Below are 18317 nucleotides of genomic sequence, written 5' to 3' on the forward strand. Positions count from 1 at the left end.
TCTGGAAATGTTCCCAAAAGGCCAAATATTTTTTTTAAAAATCTATCAAAACTTGACCAACAAATTTTTCATCTAACTGTAACATAAAGCTGCACGCTTGACCCCAACATCTGCTGTAACATGCTTGTTAGCGGGCCACAAAATACTTTAGATTGTAGACTGATGTTTGCCAGATATAGGTGTGAATTGCTGCAAGTTATGCTCAGCAGAGGGAAACTTCTGACTGGCTTTGAAAGAGCCTGTCCACTCAACTGACATGGTGAGAGAACTTGTCATCATCATGCCCTATGTATTTGACTGGATTGCTCCAACATTTATTTCTGCTTTTACAGAATTCTGCCACCTACTTCCATGGAAATACAGAGATTAGAGGAACTAAGGGCTGGTTTGCTTCATCCCACTTACAATTTTCTAGATAGGAAACGGGAAAAGGCTTTCTGGCCTCCCTAGATTTCCGCATAGTGTTATTTTGTAGGATTATTACTGTAGGATTCACCAGAAACATATGGTGTGGAGAAATAAGTGTTAATCAGCCTGTGTATTTCCAGACTCTGATATGTTGAGAGTTTAGAAGCAGCAGGGTTGGCTTCAGTGCCTCTGACCCGCCATGTGGTGTGATGGAATCTGTGGGCGAGGTAGGAAGCAGTTAAGAATCTGTTCACTGTCCTCGCACAGAGGGAGTTTCTACCATTATGATACATTGTGCAACTTTAAATTGCTAAACTTATGCCTTCCATTGTGTCTCTCAGCAGTGGGGGATGCTTATAAAAATTTAATTCTTTTGTACTGCATCCTTCTCTCTTGCTGTTCACTGAAACTGAATGGTATATGAAGAGAGAAAACTGGAATTCGGGTTAACCTTCAATGTACGATATTTAGCCTGTTTTTTTATCTGATAGTTTTTATTATGGTATTTGGAGATTTGAAGTAAATGATGATTCACTTTGATTAACCTTGTTATTTGCTAAATTATAAGGAATATTCAGAATCCTCTTTTATGCTTCCTTCTTCCTTCTTTTTTTTCCTAGCAAAATACGTGAACAACTAGGCATGAAACCACTTCCTAGAGACAAGTTCTCACCATTTTCTTCACCAGTGGAGCCCTATGGAAACAGAAAGAGAAAGGTATTATGCTGTACCAGATGTTTACCACCATTCGATTTAAAGGGAGTCTGTCGCCAACCTGACCGGTTTCAAACTGATCACAAAGACCTGACACAGATGGTACTTTTTTATTTATTTATTTTTTAAGATCATCCAAATTGCCAAAAAAAAGTAGTTTTTATGATATGCTAATGAGCCGTCGCAAGTGCCCAGGGAGATGTTGCTGAAAGTGCCCAAGTTCCCCTGTCTCACTTGTGCCTAACTCCCCTTTGTGACATCATATTTCCCTATAGGCCATTCAAGCATCGCTGCTGTTCTGCCCACTGTGAGCAGAGGCACAATGATATGCAGTGTGCAAGCGCTGATTTCGCGCCAGCTACTGTAGCATAAACACAGTGAAATCAACGCCTGCACACTGCATATCTCTGTGCCTCTGCCCATAATGGTCAGAACCCTGCGCATGCCCGGTCCCGGCAGCGATGCTCGAACAGCCTCTAGAAAAATATTATGTCACTGCAGGGAAATGGGCACAAGTGAGGAAGGGGAACTTTCAGAAAACTCTTTGCCCCTGGGCACTTGCGACGGCTCATTAGCATATCATAAAAACAACTTTTTGAACGATTTGGATGATCTGAAAAACAAAACAAAGGTACCATTTGTGTCCCACTGAACTATGTGATCGGTTTAAAACTGGTCAGGTTGGTGACAGACTCCCTTTAAACTCCTCCTCATTGCAGTCCTGCCGCGATGGGACCACGCTGATGATTAGTGAAGTTGATCAGTGATGATGATCAGTGAAGGTTCTAGCTGCGGGGCCCCTGTGATCAGACATTTTATCACCTGTCCTGTGGACATGCGCCAGATATATCTGCCATTGCTACCGCTTGCTATAATTGGGCATATTAGAGCTGACACTCTGCTGCAAAGAAAACTCCAATTCCAGCCATGCAACCTCTTAGATGCTGCAATCGCTTTTGACTGCCAAATCTTTTTTTAAACATTCTCTTTTTATTAAAGTAGACATCAATAAAGCACATTATCGCATGTACTTTGACAATGTAGGAAAAAGGCATGACCAGTGCAACTGGTCTAAATAGCAAATTAGAGCATATCACAAGTATTACCTCAATCAAAAAGACAGCAAGTGGTACATAGACCTGACTTATCATGCATTGTGATATAGCAGGATCTAAACATAAAATTTCCTTCTTGGAAAGAACATAAAATAAAAACACATACCAAAAACAATGGATCATGAACATAATCCTAAGACAAAACCCAAAAAGTCGAGTTGGTTCACCTCTAAGATCTGATCAGCTGTGTTCTGGAGTCTATACACCAGCAAGTGTATGTTTTAGCCCCATTCATCTACCACAACACTGTAGCACACGTTCAGACAAACCCTATCCATATTTTCAGATTGGTTCCCCTCAGAATTGAAAGGTCTCTGATCTCCAAATACTCTTGGCTGGGGGTAACTCAAGCTCTCTGTTCCTGATGGGTAGACATATGCGACAACCAAGGTTGCCAAGTCTTCAAAAACCTCTGTCTGTTGTGAGACTCCCAGCTTGCCAATTCCTCCATTCTACATAAGTGAGTCATTTTCTCATACCACATGTCTAAACTGGGCGGCTCTGTAGTTCTCCACAATGCTGGGACCAATAACTTGGCGGCTGTAATCATATGTGTCTGTAGGTTATTTTTATTAGGAGTGAAAGTGCCCTCTGGTTTCCACAGTAGAACTAGAGAGGCAGTAAGTGACAAGTTTCCTGTGCAGATCCTATTCATAGAATCCTCCACTGAATCCCAAAACTGTCTAATTTTATGACAATGCCACCATATATGAGAGATGCTGCCCACACCCTCCAGACATCTCCAACACTCACTAGAGCTGATTAAGTGGATTTTTTGGAGGAATTCAGGTGTACGATACCATCTAGTTAAGGTTTTGAGTGAGTTCTCCTGCACCCTGACACATCTGGAAAAACCATGTGAGTGCGACAAAATAAATGTTCTGCTGGGCTCATCCAGAATTATCCCTAACTCCCTCTCCCATTCCTTAAGGTAAGTGGGCTGGTCGTCCCCTCTTTTTTCTAAAATCTGTCTATATATTAAGGAAAGAGTTTTAGGTGGCAACTTTGGTAATAGAACCATGGTTTCCAACCATGATGGATCTATCTTTGGTCGGATGCTAGATACCTTAAACTTCTTACAGGTTACTTCAAAGTCCCACTTTTGAATATCTGACCCTACCGTCAGTGGCTCTCCTCTGAGAGATTCGTAGATATCAGTGACCCGAGCTAATTTCAAAAGGTCCCCTACCTTGAGCTCTGAAACAGATTCCCACACAGGGTTAGTCTCCACAACTCTATCTGAAAGAACGTAGGGTAATGTATTAAGGGGAGCAATAGGGGACAGATCTCCTTTGCTCAGATTTAACGCAGGTGACCTCTGACACTCCTTAATAGTGTTTTTAGTTATAACGCTTATAATTTCCTGAGAATTGAAAGTTAGAGGTTTATGCCACAACAAGTGAGCACTATTTTTCCCCAATACCTCTCTTTCAAAGCGTACATGTAAGGGGTTGTCTCCAGATCTAGTTAAAGTCAACCATCTCTCTAGGTGGATAGCTTGAACATATGCAGAGATATCTGGCAAAGAGATTCCCCCATGCCTCTTCTTCCTTGTAAGAAGAGAGTAAGGTAACCTAGCTTTTTTGTTCCCCCATAGAAATTTCCCCATAACTGATCTCAATCTGTTCAGGAACGATCTAGGAATAGCTATTGGGAGGGAGCGACACATGTATAGTATTTGGGGTAGGATGTATGAGGTCAAAACATTTTTCCGTCCTAACCATGAAATCCTAGGTAATAAGGATTTATTCAGGAACGCTTGCACTTTTGTTAATAACGGAGCGTAATTAAGCTGGAACAGCTGGGTAGGATTGGCTGGAATCATAACACCCAAATATTTAATCGCAGAGGGGGGCCACTTAAAGGGGGACATACCTCTAATCTTACTCAATTGTGAAGGGGTTAGAGAAACTCCAATGGCTTCAGACTTTCCCAAGTTAATTTTAAAGTTGGAGATCTCCCCAAAGGCTTTAAAAATGTCCAATATTTGCTTCATTGCTTCGATAGGGTTGGTGACTAACAATAGCAAGTCGTCAGCAAATGCTGCCATTTTCTGCGTGTCTCCCTTGAATTTGACTCCCTTAATACTAGGATCTTGCCTGAACTTTAATAGGAGCGTTTCAAGAACTAATATAAACAGAGATGGGGAGAGGGGGCATCCCTGTCTGGTACCGTTCCTAATAAAGAAGGGATCAGACAGAGTACCATTAACTAAAATACGGGCCGTGGGAGCTGAATATAGGGAGAAAATCGCCCTGACAAATGAATCAGGGAAGCCAAATGCCAGTAAAGTACTACGCATGAAAGGCCACCCAACCCTATCGAAGGCCTTTTCAGCGTCTGTCCCTAGCAATATTAAAGGCATATTTTTCTTTTTAGCATAACAGACTGCATTTACCACTCGGCTAACATTGTGCCTGCCTTCTCTGCCGGGCACAAACCCCACCTGCTCCTCGCCCACTAAACCGGGTAACAAACCTGCTATGCGATGACTTAGCAATTTAGCCCACCATTTTAGATCTGTGTTGAGGAGCGAGATGGGACGATAGCTACCGCACTCTTCAGGATCCTTCCCCTCCTTGGGAATGATAGTAATAGTCGCTTCCTGCGCCTGTGTAGGGAGAGCAGAGCCCCCAAGAAGGGAATTGCACATCATGGTGAAATGTGGAATCAATATTTCTGCAAATTTCTTATAATACACTATAGGGAAACCGTCTGGTCCTGGGCTTTTCCCAGATGGAATGCTATTGAGAACCTTGGTGACCTCCTCTTCAGTAAACGGTTTCAGGAGATCTGTCCTGTCCCCGGCAGACAAGGCAGGCACATCAATAGATTTCAGGAAGTCATCTATGTTATTTTGCAACATTGCAGTATCCCTGGCTTCTTGCCCACCCTCTCCTTCTAGATTATACAGCGAAGTATAAAACTTGCAGAATTCTTTCGCTATGGCTGGTGTAGCCGTTAGTCTGTGGCCTTCTTTAGATTTAATGACTGGAATAAAGGACTTATTCCTCTGGGACTTTAGCAGATTCGACATTAATTTAGAGCCCTTATCCCCATGCGAATAATATTTAAAGCGCAAAGCCTGTAGTATTTTAGCGGATTTAATGTTCAGGTTGTCCTTTAACTGTGATCTTAGGGATTTTAGCTGGTTTAAAACCTCAAGCGTCTGAGACTTTTTATGAAGCCTTTCCAGTGTGGAAATCTGCAAAAGCAGAGAGTTTATCATCTGTGTTCTCCGTCTTTTAACTCTTGCACCTATGCTGATAAACTCCCCCCTTATTACAGCTTTGTGGGCCTCCCACACTATCGGGCATGACATCTGAGGGGTTTCATTTAAGCTAAAATAATCCAGGAGTACCTTCCTAATCCTATCTTTATGTTCGTTCTCTTCCAGAAGGGTGGTATTGAGCCTCCATGACCAGGACCTCACAGGCATACCATCCAGCACTACCTTCAGACTCACCGGGGCATGATCAGATATTGTGATCGACCCTATAGAGGCTTCCTTAACTCTGGGAATAACAGTATTAGATAAAAACATATAATCAATGCGCTGGTAGGAGCCATGCACTTTAGAGAAAAAGGTAAAGTCCTTCTCCTCTGGGTGAAACAATCTCCAAACATCAGATAGGCCCATATCTGCCAAAGCCAACTGTAATCTACGCTTCTGTCTTCCCGAAAACTGGGACGTGGCAGATGTGGAGTCCATCTCATGATCGAGTGCCAGGTTGAAATCACCCCCTAGTACTAAAGTCCCTTCAGCGAACTGTTTCAAGGAATCTAAAGCCTGTATCAGCCATTTAATTTGGCCCTTGTTTGGTGCATATATAACCGCGAGGGTGACCATTGAGTTCAATACCTTCCCCTTAATAAATAGGTACCTGCCGTTGGGGTCTATTAATTTCGCTGTTGATTGGAATGGGATATTCCTACTAAAACCAATAGAGACCCCCCTAGATGCCGAAGAGTGAGTGGCATGGTGCCAATCTGGAAACTGTTTACTGGACATATTGGGGACATGGTCATGTCTGTAATGCGTTTCTTGTAGAAACACAATATCTGGGTTTTCCTTTCTGAGTGTGTGGTAAACTTGGCTACGCTTCTGCGGAATGTTCATTCCGTTCACATTAAGTGAATATAGTGTGATGTGCGCCATATCTAGAGTACTGGGTATCTGGACCAAACTCCTCCCTAATATCAGTGAACCAGGAATCTCGACTCGAAAAAGTAAAATAAAACGACATTAAGACATAAAAAATACATATAAACAGAATGAAAGGACTTCTCAGTCCCATAGGCGCTGTACAGCGCAATGGTGTGGTTACATTTTGCGAATAAGAGATTGGGGGAGGGGACATAGGTAAAGACTTCTAGAAAAAATGCTAGATGAACCACTCACCCGACCTCTTATATAATTCCATAAACTGACCGAATAACATTAATACTTCAAGGATTCAGAACTTGTATCCAAGGTATGGACCAAGCTAAGCTGTTCCTCCACATCCAAGGCCTAAGGAGATATTACATGAACTAAACCTCTCTCTCAGTACCGAGGCATACCAAACTGAGCGTCCGCCCAGACTGCTATCAATAGTTGGAACTGAACATTCTTAACAGTGACAACTTTAAATCTCTACCACTAAAGAGCACATACATAGTGAGTAGTTAAACAAGAGTTCTCTCTGGGACAAGCGACTACCATGAGAGAAGCTAAATTTCAACCTCCTGTGTCAGGAGACAACAGATCAGTCTCCCATTAGCAGTTTCTTCTTTGAGTTCTTATGCTTAGGCGTGTCACGCCAGGGTAACGGGCCGGAAAGCCTGGGCAGCTTCTCCATATTAGCTGAAGGTAGCCAGGAAGGGATATCCAGGGGTGAGATCTCCAGGGCCTCCCATAGCTTGGTAAGATCATCCGGGTGCCGTACTACTATTTGTCGGCCGTTAATAGTGGTACTCAGACCAAACGGGAAAAGCCATCTCATGGGCAGCCTCCTCTCCCTCAATACTGCCGTGAGGGGTTTCAAGGCCTTTCTTTTTGCCAGCGTGCTTGCTGCCAAGTCCTGAAAGAGCAGGATTTTGTTCCCCTCAAAGGATACCTCTTCTCTCTCTCTTGCCGCTTTGAGCACTGCAGATGTATCGAGGTAGTTCAGCAAGGCACAAACGATGTCCCTGGGCGGTTCACTTGCAGCAGGCTTAGGCCTAAGCGCTCTGTGCGCCCTTTCAATGATGATACTTTCGGCCCGCTCTGCTCCCACAAGTATGACAAATATCTGTTTAACACTGTCCAGCAATGCTTCTGCCGCCACCGATTCTGGGACCCCTCTTATCCGTACATTTTTTCTTCTCCCCCTATTCTCTTGATCCTCTAAATGAAGGAATACACTGTCCACCTGGGAGCCCAGTGATCTCACATGGCCTTGTAGGCCCTTGCTATGCTGTACCACAGCCGCTTGAAATTCCTCCAGCGCTTCAACTCTCTGCCCCACGTGTGTTACCTCAGTTCTGATGACCGCCAGCTCCGTCAGCACAGGGGATAAGGCTTGAGCGAGAGACTGCTGTAGTGACTTCTGCAGAAAGGCTCTTGTAATCGGAGCAGGATCCGGTTCGTCAGGTATATCTGAGGGAGCGCAGGAGCTTGCGTCATCTGAATCCATATCCAGGGCTGCCGCATTGTCCTCGGCCGCCGCCATCTTCCCTCTGAGTGCAGGAGACGCCGTCCTCTTGTAACGGTATTTATCCAGATCTCCGTGCGATTTCCTTGATTTCGTCGCCTGAGTGACCTCTCCACCTCTCTCCTTGTTAGTTTTGCCCATTTTGATATCGGTCAGAGCTAAATAAAGGCTGTAGATCGGGTGATATGGTGAGGAGCTCAGAGCTCACACGTCCTCCACCATGCTCAGTTGGCTCCGCCCCCCTTGACTGCCAAATCTAAGCGGTTAGAGAAAGAAAGGGGGACTCACTTTTGATATCCTATTGGGACCATGGTTATGGAGTGGGAGGGTGCTGATGGGTTTGGTATGGCAGTTGGGAACCATACATTGGCTCCTGATCTGCCATGTGCGCGAGGTATGCCATTAAGCCTAATGGGCAGCTTGTCAGTACTAGGTTATGTTAACATCATCGTATAGCACCTGCGTCGCTTCTGAAGTCCACACGGGAAGGGGGATGCTAGGGAGGCTCTTTCCTGTCACTGGCTCCCCCTCCCCCTAACACCTGATGTTTTCATCCACGCACTGGGAGAAGCAGCGGGTGACTCTAGTAAGGTTCGTCCCCGTGATTGGCTGCCCCTTCCCCAACACCGGATTTTTTTTCATCCGTGGACAGGGAGAAGCAGCAGCAGCCTTGCGGGCTTCAGAAGCGACGCAGGTGCCGGGAGTGAGATAAGTACATTGTGTGTGAGGGGCCCGGGCATATGGGGGGGGCATTTCAGGGGTTGGATAATCCCTTGAATTTCAAATGGATCCATTAATGGAGCCATAGGTTTTGAACGGGTCTTCTGTTATGGTTTCCATTTTGCCTCTTTGGCCGATTTATGTCAGGATATGTTGTTGTTTTTTTGACAGATGTAAATGGTTTTATTTTTGTGTCCTTTTGGATAAGTGTTGACTAAAATGTTTATTTTTTTTATATATTGCAAGTTTATGGCAACAGGATGCTACATAGGCAGCGTTCATATCTGTGTTCTTATGTCCATTATTCTGCTCCATTATAGCCCACCGAGTTTCTATCCTTTGCCTTGGCATTTTTTCCAGACAAAATAGTCCATCATGCCATATTACTTTTTCTCACATTTTTGACTGAATCTGAGAAATGGACGTCAAGCTTGTATGTGAACTCTGCCGAAGGAAGATAAATAAATATAAGAAAATTATGACCTTTCAAAAGGAGAAACAGGGAGGCCACTGTAACAGGGTCATCTGTTTAGTGGACAAATCAATAGTTTACATGACATATATGCTACTGTTAGGCCATTTTCACACAGTCAGTGTTTGATCAGTGATGTTCATCAGTGATTGTGAGCCGAAACCAGGTGTGTCCAGAATATAGAATAGGTACAATAGTTCCATTTTGCCGCATCTTTTTTTTAGCCTTCACTCCTGGTTTTGGCTCACAATCCCTGATGGAAATCACTGATCAAATACTGACTATGTACAAGTGGCCTTATTTATTCATTTAATGCATTCATTATCCCCAACACGAAATGCCACGAGGGGTACTCCAGTACTCGCTGCATCCATGACCTCTGACTGTAAGGGGGAATTCTGCTTCCACTCTCGCCTTTACATTACCCTAACAACCAAGAAGGGAACTTACCCCTAAACACGTCTGCACATCCACACACAGCGCTGCCACCATCCATCAGTATGGCCGACGGAACTCCCTGGTTACAGACACAAAACACTCACATGAACATACTGCGTTCAGCCATATGCAGGAAAACCTGTGTCACACTGGGCTTCAGTGGGAACACAGCAAAGCAGAACTTAGAAGGTGTGGGTACATTTAGACAAGCAAGGAATTACTTATTAAATTTTAAATGAAAAGTTTACCAGCCCAAACAAGGTGTATCTCTAGATCTGACCATGTGTGGTTTATGATATGCAGTTTTTAAAGGGTCTTAGCCGGCCCTCCTATTAGTTATTTATTACAAAACATGAATTATGACAAGGCTACTATTAAAGTGTATCTTTTGGTCTGTGGATATGGATAGATATATATAGAGAGAGGGATAGCGAGATATATATATATATATATATATATATATATATATATATATATATATATATATATATATTAGGGGGGGAAAAAAAACTACTGCCAGCACCACCTATAGAGCAATTGCAGGCGGGTGCAAAGTCCAACTACGGTAACTGGATCTTACCCACTTGAAAATAATAGAAAAAATTGGACTGCACTCCAGACGGTTCCTTGAGTAAAACAAGTGGTGTTTTATTCACACATGTAGTAGCAGCAAAGGAGCGACGTTTCGGCTCAACATGAGCCTTTCTCAAGCTAGAGAAAGGCTCATGTTCCTTTGCTGCTACCACATGTGTGAATAAAACACCACTTGTTTTACTCAAGGAACCGTCTGGAGTGCAGTCCAATTTTTTCTTATATATAATGAGAGAATGTATGAAATAAAAAACTAGATGAGCAGCGCGCAATTCCAGTAGGTGCAATTCCTTGAAAAGGACCGCGGACTCGATCCATTTAGGTATATGTAGAAAAAGAATCCAAGGCAGCACACAAGTATCCGTGAAAAGCAAAAGGGTATTTTATTCACCCATATGTTAACAGCAACGTTTCAGCTCTCTATGGAGCCTTTGAATAAAATACCCTTTTGCTTTTCACGGATACTTGTGTGCTGCCACGGATACAGCGCTGCTCTCAGGGAGAAGGAGAGACACTGGCGTCTCCTCCTCCTTGCTCTGAATGTTGAAAATACCGGGGGCCACAGCGGGTGAATGGAGCGGCTCCCAGGAATAATAGTAAGTGCACTTAGATCCCTGGGCGCCGCTCTATGCAGCCAGCTACTAAGTTCATATTCTTTGGACCCACGAAAGGTTCTCTTTAATTGCATTCATTGGTGGTGCAGTTTTTTTTTGGTCTGGAGCACTGGATCTGTCCATCTAGTTCAGCCTGTTATCCTGCAAGTTGATTCAGAGGAAGACCAAAGAAACATGTGAGGTAGAAGCCAATTCTCATCACTTTAGGGGAAAAAAAATCCTTCCCGACTCCAATCAATCAGAATAACTCCCTGGATCAACAACCCCTCTCCAGTAGCTATAGCCTGTAATATTATTACACTCCAGAAATACATCCAGGCCCCTCTTGAACTATTTTAGTGAACTCACCATCACCACCTCCTCAGGCAGAGAGTTCCATAGTCTCACTGCTCTTACCGTAAAGAATTCTCTTGTGGCCTCTGTGCTCTGGCGTGTGGCCTCTGTGCTCTGGCGTGTGGCCTCTGTGCTCTGGCGTGTGGCCTCTGTGCTTTTGTGGTCCCTAGAACCAACAAGGGTTGCCTTAAGCCTTGCGGATTGATGGGTTCTTGGTTGACCTGGATTTGATCAGGAGTTCCTCCCTTCTTACATTTAAGTTGTGCCAGCACGAATAGTACGGCTTTGTTACCTCATTGTTGAAGCTGGTGGCTCTACCTTGTGTCTGCACCCGGTGGCCTGGCTTGGCTCGGCCCCTCACCTATACCTTGTAGCTTAGCCTATAGGAGTTCCCTATATGCATTCTCCAATAATGAACAGATGTTCTAGGTTAGGGCTGAAACGATTACTTGATTTAGAATCAGGTAATTAGACAAAAAAAATTCTTGATGCAAATTTTTTGCATCAAGGATTTCTTTGTGTCATGTGACCACAGAGTGGGAGTGAAGTGCTTGCTATTGCTCACCGCTCCGTGGTCACCTGCAATGTCCTTTGACTGCTTGTGTCCTCCAGTCATTGCAGGGTGTCCCTCTCGCCTTCAAGTACAATGTTCAGTACCGGAGAGCAGGCAGTTACCCGGACACCTACGCTGTAGTCCGCACAATGCAGGCAGTGCACAGGACACCTCAGGCTCACAGCAGGGACCCGGTGTGGGAAATTGGAAACTGCATTTTAGAGCCAGTCTCAGGCGGCCAGTGACATCAGCTCAGTGTTCCTCCATTGCTGCCTGTGCCCCAGATGAAGAGCAAAAACCGTGCCCTGCCTGGGGTCAGGTTATACGCGACTCGGCTTAAAAAGAAATGCCACCCGGTGACTAGCGCGTTCATGTACGACAATGTGAATGGAATGTTGCAGTTCATGGCTGGTTATGTCTGGATGTAACGTACCAGTGGGGACACTAGGCTGGCATGTATGTGTAGTGAAGGAAGGTGGCACCATCCTGTGGAAGAGACCAGTGCTCAGGCTGAAAGCCATGGTGTCTGGACCTATGCGCTCTGCTTGCAAGTCACAGGCTGCTAAGCTGGTCTTTTGGAGATGGCAAGCAATATAGCGACCTGTGTGTATGACAAGTACAGCCTTGAATTTGGTACGCTTCACGTTTTCCATGCTAACTAAAATTCCCCACTGGCATAGAGAGCTCTGTCCTTAGTGCCCTATTGTTTCTGGTCAGTAGTTGTAGAGGCGCCCAGTATCCCAGTATTATGGTATACCAGCTAGATATGCCCTACCTGAGGGCAGCAGAATCTAGTGACCCTGCACTTCAATCCAAATCTCTGTTAGCAGCATATAAGGCCAGACAGCCACCAGTGAGCGTGTGTCCGTGACAGATCCCTTCCGGACTTTCACTCCTCTCACAGGATTGCACAGTATTAGGCTACATTAATACCACCAGATTTATGGGTCCACTAATTGCGGAACAGGTGCGAACCCATTCATTTTAATGGGGCCGCAAAAGATGCGGACAGCACACCGTGTGCTGTCCACATACATAGTTCCGTTACAAGGCCCCACCAAAAGTATAGAGCATGTCCTATTCTTCGCAATTCTGGACAAGAATAGAAATTTCTATCATAGGGCTGACAGTGTGCATTCCGCAAAATGCAGAACGGACACGGCTGGTATCCCTGTTTGTGCACCTATTTTGGTCTTGTGAATGTACCGGTTTACTGAAGGCACAGGGTGATAGTAGAGATGATGGCACAGGGGGAATGAAGGGTGTTGGGGACTGTTGGCAGGGGGTCTGAGTTTTTATAATGTAAAACTGTCTATTAATTAATGTTTTCTTATTAGAGTGCTCAATTAATCGTAAAAATAATCAATAGAATACTCAATTGCTAAAATAATTGTTTGCTGCAGCCCTATTCTAGGTTGAGCTGTAGCGATAATTGCAGGCTTATATTCCGTAACATTCTTTAGGTGTAAGATATGCCTAGGTTCATGGGGTGGACACGTGTTCTGTTAATATCCTATGTTAATAATACTCCTCTAAACGGTCTTGGTGTGTAACGTTTGCAAGCAGCAGGAGTCTACTAGTTTGGCAGTACTCCTAGTGCTCTATACAGCATTTATATATGTTTTTATCTGGAACTGGAGTAGTCTCAGTTTTTTCTTGAGTACTCCACTATATGAGCAAGTCTTAGGAGATGGTGTCAACCCTTCCACTTCTGCCCATCTGTTATTACCCAGTATCTATTGCAAGGGCATTATTTCCTGATACCTTGATACTTTTACATCTGATTAGGAATTCCATTTGTAAACAGATGTAGAACTGATAGTCAGGAGTTTGGATAAAAATAAAACTCAGTTGTCTCCGAATATCCAGATCACAACTTTTTGTGCATTTCTCATTTCGGGGTTTGGCATCAGGAAATAGTTGTTGATCCTAATTAGGAATTCCTCCAATTTCAGGGTGCTTTTATGGAATAACATTTCTGTTCTTCAGAGTTATTCCCTAATAGTATAGATGGGATGTTTTGTTTAGTTAGACATAGCCTGGGACATTTTGTTATTAAACATTGACCCCCTTCTCCAAAGAGTTGTAATCTGACATTGATCCTATGGTGCTGTCATAAGGGAAGGTTTAATTTCCAGATTTCCAGGAGTCCCTTCATGACAGCACCCATACAAACCGTCCCTTATTAACTACTAATTTGAATTTAACATATGAAGAAATCGGTTGCATCCATCCTGGTGTAGTAATCTTGAAAATAATGGAGGAGGGAGGTGTCTTTTTAACCTCACTTTCATGTCAAAGGGGAACAATGCGGGACTCCTGGAAATCGAATTACCAGTGAGTATAATTTCCATTTTCAGTCTCAGAAATTTCTGCAACTAAATCTGCAGCATGTGAGTGCACCATCTATGCTGTGAATCCTGGGCAAATCTTCTGGCACTTGAAATAAAAATTTTGAGTTTTTAACCACAAGTGCATAAAAACATCATCATGCAATACAAAAAAAAAAATTAAAAGCTTTTGTCTGCAAATGCTTTGAGAGTCATACGATCCCACCATATACGTAACTGTTCAGCAATGAGATTTTCTAACTTCCACATCTAGGTTGATTGCATCAGATGTGTCATTTTTTCTTCCTGTGAGAAAATCTTGCATGTCCATTTACTATTTTTTTACTTTTCCTGTTGGTTATGTCAGTTAGACCTGTCACTCAATAGTAGCCCTTCAGCCGAGTATCACGGTATAATCCAGAACATGTACCGACACCAGTAATGAAATGCACTAACACCATACTTGTAATTTAATGCAATGAATGTTCAAAGAGCAACCAATATGGAAGAAGATACCACAGAAATAACCAGTGGTTTGAATATAGAGAACCCTCTGCGACTACACAGAATGTCAGAGATTTTCTCACAGGAACGAAAAGACACATCTGAACATCTGATGCAATCAATGAACTTACAGCCTAGATGCGGCAGTTAGAAAATCTCACTGCTGAACAGTTACCTATATGGTGGGATCATATGACTTTCAAAGCATATACAGACAAACTTTATGTTGTTGTTGTGTTTTTTTTTTTGTTTTTTTTTTGTATTGCATGATAATGTTTTTATGCACTTGAAATACATTTTTTTAGTTTTTAACCAGAGCCAGTGCCAGAAGATGTGTCCAGGATTCACAGCATAAGGGTGAAATGAACTGACACAGCCAAGCCTGGGTTTCTCTAGAGCAGGCATACTCAACCTGCAGCCCTCCAGTTGTTGCAAAACTGCAACTCCTCCTAGCATGCCTGAACAGCCTACAGCTATCAGTCTACAGCAGGGCATTGTGGGAGTTGTAGTTTTGCAACAGCTGGAGGGCCGCAGGTTGAGCATGCCTGCTCTAGAGCACTATGGAGATCCAAGAGGTGCGGTACTGCTGTAAAATGGTGAGCGAATACACGTCTATTTACTTATTTTTTACTTTACCAGAATGTGAGTGCACCAGGAACGGACTGGGAACTTAAAGTGGAAAAAGCCTAAAAGAGACTGTAGGCGGGTACAAATTGACAGAAGGCGGGCCGACACAAGTAGGGGAGGACAACACAAGTAGATGGGACCAGCTATACCAGTGATGGCGAACCTTTTACAGACCGAGTGCCCAAACTGCAACATAAACCCACTTATTTATTGCAAAGTGCCAACACAGCAATTTACCTTGAATACTGCAGTCCAATATAGTATATGTTCCATGTACTGTATCACTTATCTACAATATCCTGCCTACATTCAGTGCACTGCCTGTGCTGTTCATGGTGCGCCCTGCGCTGATGAGTGACAGGAAAGTCTAAGGCATATTGGTACACCATAGACTTTTTCCAGGGTGTGGGTGCCCACAGAGAGGGCTCTGAGTGCCGCCTCTGGCACCCGTGCCGTAGGTTCGCCATCACTGAGCTATACTGTAGTTCTATACCAGCAGAACCAAATACCACAGTGCAGCACAAAATACTGCCTCTTCTGCCAAGGTATTCAACTATCACAATCCTGAGGACAGCGATACAGCTGAATTCAGGAGGGCACCTGTGGGTGCTGGTCAAGTGCATAAGTACCGGGATATTTCTCTGTAGGGTCTATGGCCAATCTGCCCATGGAGTGCACCCTTATGTTGATGAACTTTACTCAGGATAGGTCATCATTATCTGAATGGCTTGGGTCTGACCCCTGCTGATCAGCTGTTCTTCTGTAACTCCAGCACCAGAGCTACACAGCTTCTTCCATTGTGCATAAACAGTGCTGGTTACTGCAGCAGTTCTCCTAATGAAGTGAATGGGAACTGGAAAAGATGAACTGCTAAGCGACTTCTATGTGTCGTCCAGAACTTTTTATTGCAAAGAAATAATGCATTTTGGAGATAAAATCGAGTTCCTCTCAATCGTCTCCTGGCAGTAAATCTTTTCCAGTTCTACTTCATCTCCTTGGAATATTGAGCCATCTGTTCCTGGAGGTTCCTTGACTGTGGCTGCATCCCTGACAACAAGATCTGCAATCTTTTCATGCTAACATTAGTGTTGTGCCTAAACTAGCACAACCACCAAAGGTGAGCGTCAAATTTACAGGGGGTTTCTGCATTGTATTGCCTTGATGTACTCACCCTATAGTGCGTCCTGTACATCTGTTTATAAACAGCTTTTATCCTGCTTGCTGTTGTGAATTGAAGTGAATGGGAGCATTCACTTCATTAGCTGTCCAGCTCAATAGATGTACATTTAGATAGATGTCCAGCTCAGCATTGAATAAGGCATAGTTTCACTAAAGAAAGACATTATATATCTTGTTGGTGCGTCCTTATTTAATTTTTAAACATTCGATGTATTCAGCCAATTGCATTCAGTACTTCTGCATGTAACATGTATTTTCTGAGTTCTTTGAAAATAAAGAAAAAAGTGGACTAATTCAATATTTAAAATGGCTTTCACACAAACAACTTTTATCACCTATCCGCATAATGGGTGTTAAATTTATGATCGCTTGGAGCCAACATCTGGGACTCCACAGTTAAGAACAGAGGTTCACATCACTTGGCCACTGATCCTTTTCATTTCTATGGATCTGCCGGAGATGGGGAAGCACTGTACCATAGAAGTGAATAGAGTGGCATTCACGTATGCATACCACCTCTCCTGATCAGTGGTGGTCTGATCCACAGTAACCATACAGTTAAAACCTATTGTGTTTATAGGTTATAAATCTTGTCAATGGGAAAACCACTTTAAGAATATTTTTAATCTTTCCATTTTTAAAAAGTCTTTTAATTTTTTATTTTAGAACAATGTCCTGAACGCAATATTGCTGCTTCTGAAAGACCTAGATGCTGAAGGCTTGGAGATAGTTCAGAGGACTGCAGAGAATCGTGTTCTCCAGCTACAGAGAAAAGGGCTCTAGCAAGAAAGATAAAAGTATCCAGGAGGCAGGTGCATGCATTCCAATTGTAAACTGCAATCTAGTCCACAGTCAGTACATGCAAATATCATGATGAATGCTTAACTGCGAGGAGCAAATCTAACAAAATTAGCTTTGCCTAGCACTTTAATGAAAATCAGTCCACAGAGTAAACACAGTTTATATGTAACTGCAAGTCCTTTTGCTATTTTTGTCCATTAAACCTTTGCATGATTGGGAAATGTATGCAATGAAATATCTGTACTTGTGCAGAATAACAGATGTATATTTTTAGACACTGATGTTTCAAGTTGAAAAAGAATTTATTAAAGGATATACCTCTTGGCTCATTGCTTATTTATCAACACCACATTGATGTATAGTATGATAGAATTCATTTCCTGAGTAGCAAAGTTTTAGCCAAACCTAAACTATTTGTGTAATCGGAAATGATGCTGAATACCATCTTTTTTTTTTTTTTTTAACTTGTGTAGCTGGCACGTTAAAAAAAACAGGTGTATTGAGTTGCTATTATGACTAAATGCTAAGAAAAATGCTGATCTTTGCAGTAATCTCAAAGATTATCATGATGCAGTAAATGTATTATTCTATCAAGTCCATAGTAAATAGGCAATTCCATTATGTGTTAAAGATCTTGCTAGAAATTCACTGTGGAAGTCACCCCAGTACATTGAAATGGTGAAAATCTGCACATCTACCACATATCGATTATGCTGCAGTTTAATGAATTGTTTTTTTCTGGTGGAATTTTCCCAACGCATGTGGACAGCGTTTTCAAAACCCCATCCACATGTATTGAACTGTAATTTTCTTTGGATTCACCTCGTCTGTATTCTCTTAAAGAAGCTATCCCATTGCAACAACTTATCCCATATCCAAGAGGTCCAAATCCTGGTGACCGGTCGGTCAGCTATGAGAATGGGGTTCTTTTTGGCTGCCAGATATAGCCAAGCACTTCTACTGGCTATCTTTGGCATTCCCATAGAGTTGAACAGAGCAGTGAACAAAGATGTGTTTAGATTGGCTATATTCCAGACTTTGTGTTAATTTGAGTAAGTAAAAAATAATGCCTTTAAATGGCCAAAATCTGAAGGTACAATTCCAAAAGTTGAAACACTGTAAATAAATGTGAATAAAAACAAAGAGTAATGATTTGCAGATCTTATAAAACCACAGTTTTTTTCACAATAGGACATGGACATGGCAGATGTTGAAAGTGAGACATTTTGCAATTTCATGGAAA

The 18317-nt window shown here is 42.9% G+C and overlaps 1 protein-coding gene across 2 annotated transcripts in view; it reads left to right on the top strand.

The window, feature by feature from the left end:
- Positions 1-17398, top strand: part of CFAP410 (cilia and flagella associated protein 410) — a 157263-nt gene extending 139865 nt beyond the window's left edge. For both annotated transcript variants that reach the window (XM_044304267.1, XM_044304268.1), the window contains 2 exons: positions 1029-1125; positions 16940-17398. In XM_044304267.1, coding sequence (XP_044160202.1) covers positions 1029-1125; positions 16940-17056 — 214 coding nt within the window. In that variant the 3' untranslated portion in view covers positions 17057-17398. The remainder of the gene's footprint in view (positions 1-1028; positions 1126-16939) is intronic.
- Positions 17399-18317: the final 919 nt, after the last annotated feature.

This window comes from Bufo gargarizans, chromosome 8 (assembly GCF_014858855.1).
Source record: "Bufo gargarizans isolate SCDJY-AF-19 chromosome 8, ASM1485885v1, whole genome shotgun sequence".
Classification (NCBI taxonomy): domain Eukaryota; kingdom Metazoa; phylum Chordata; class Amphibia; order Anura; family Bufonidae; genus Bufo; species Bufo gargarizans.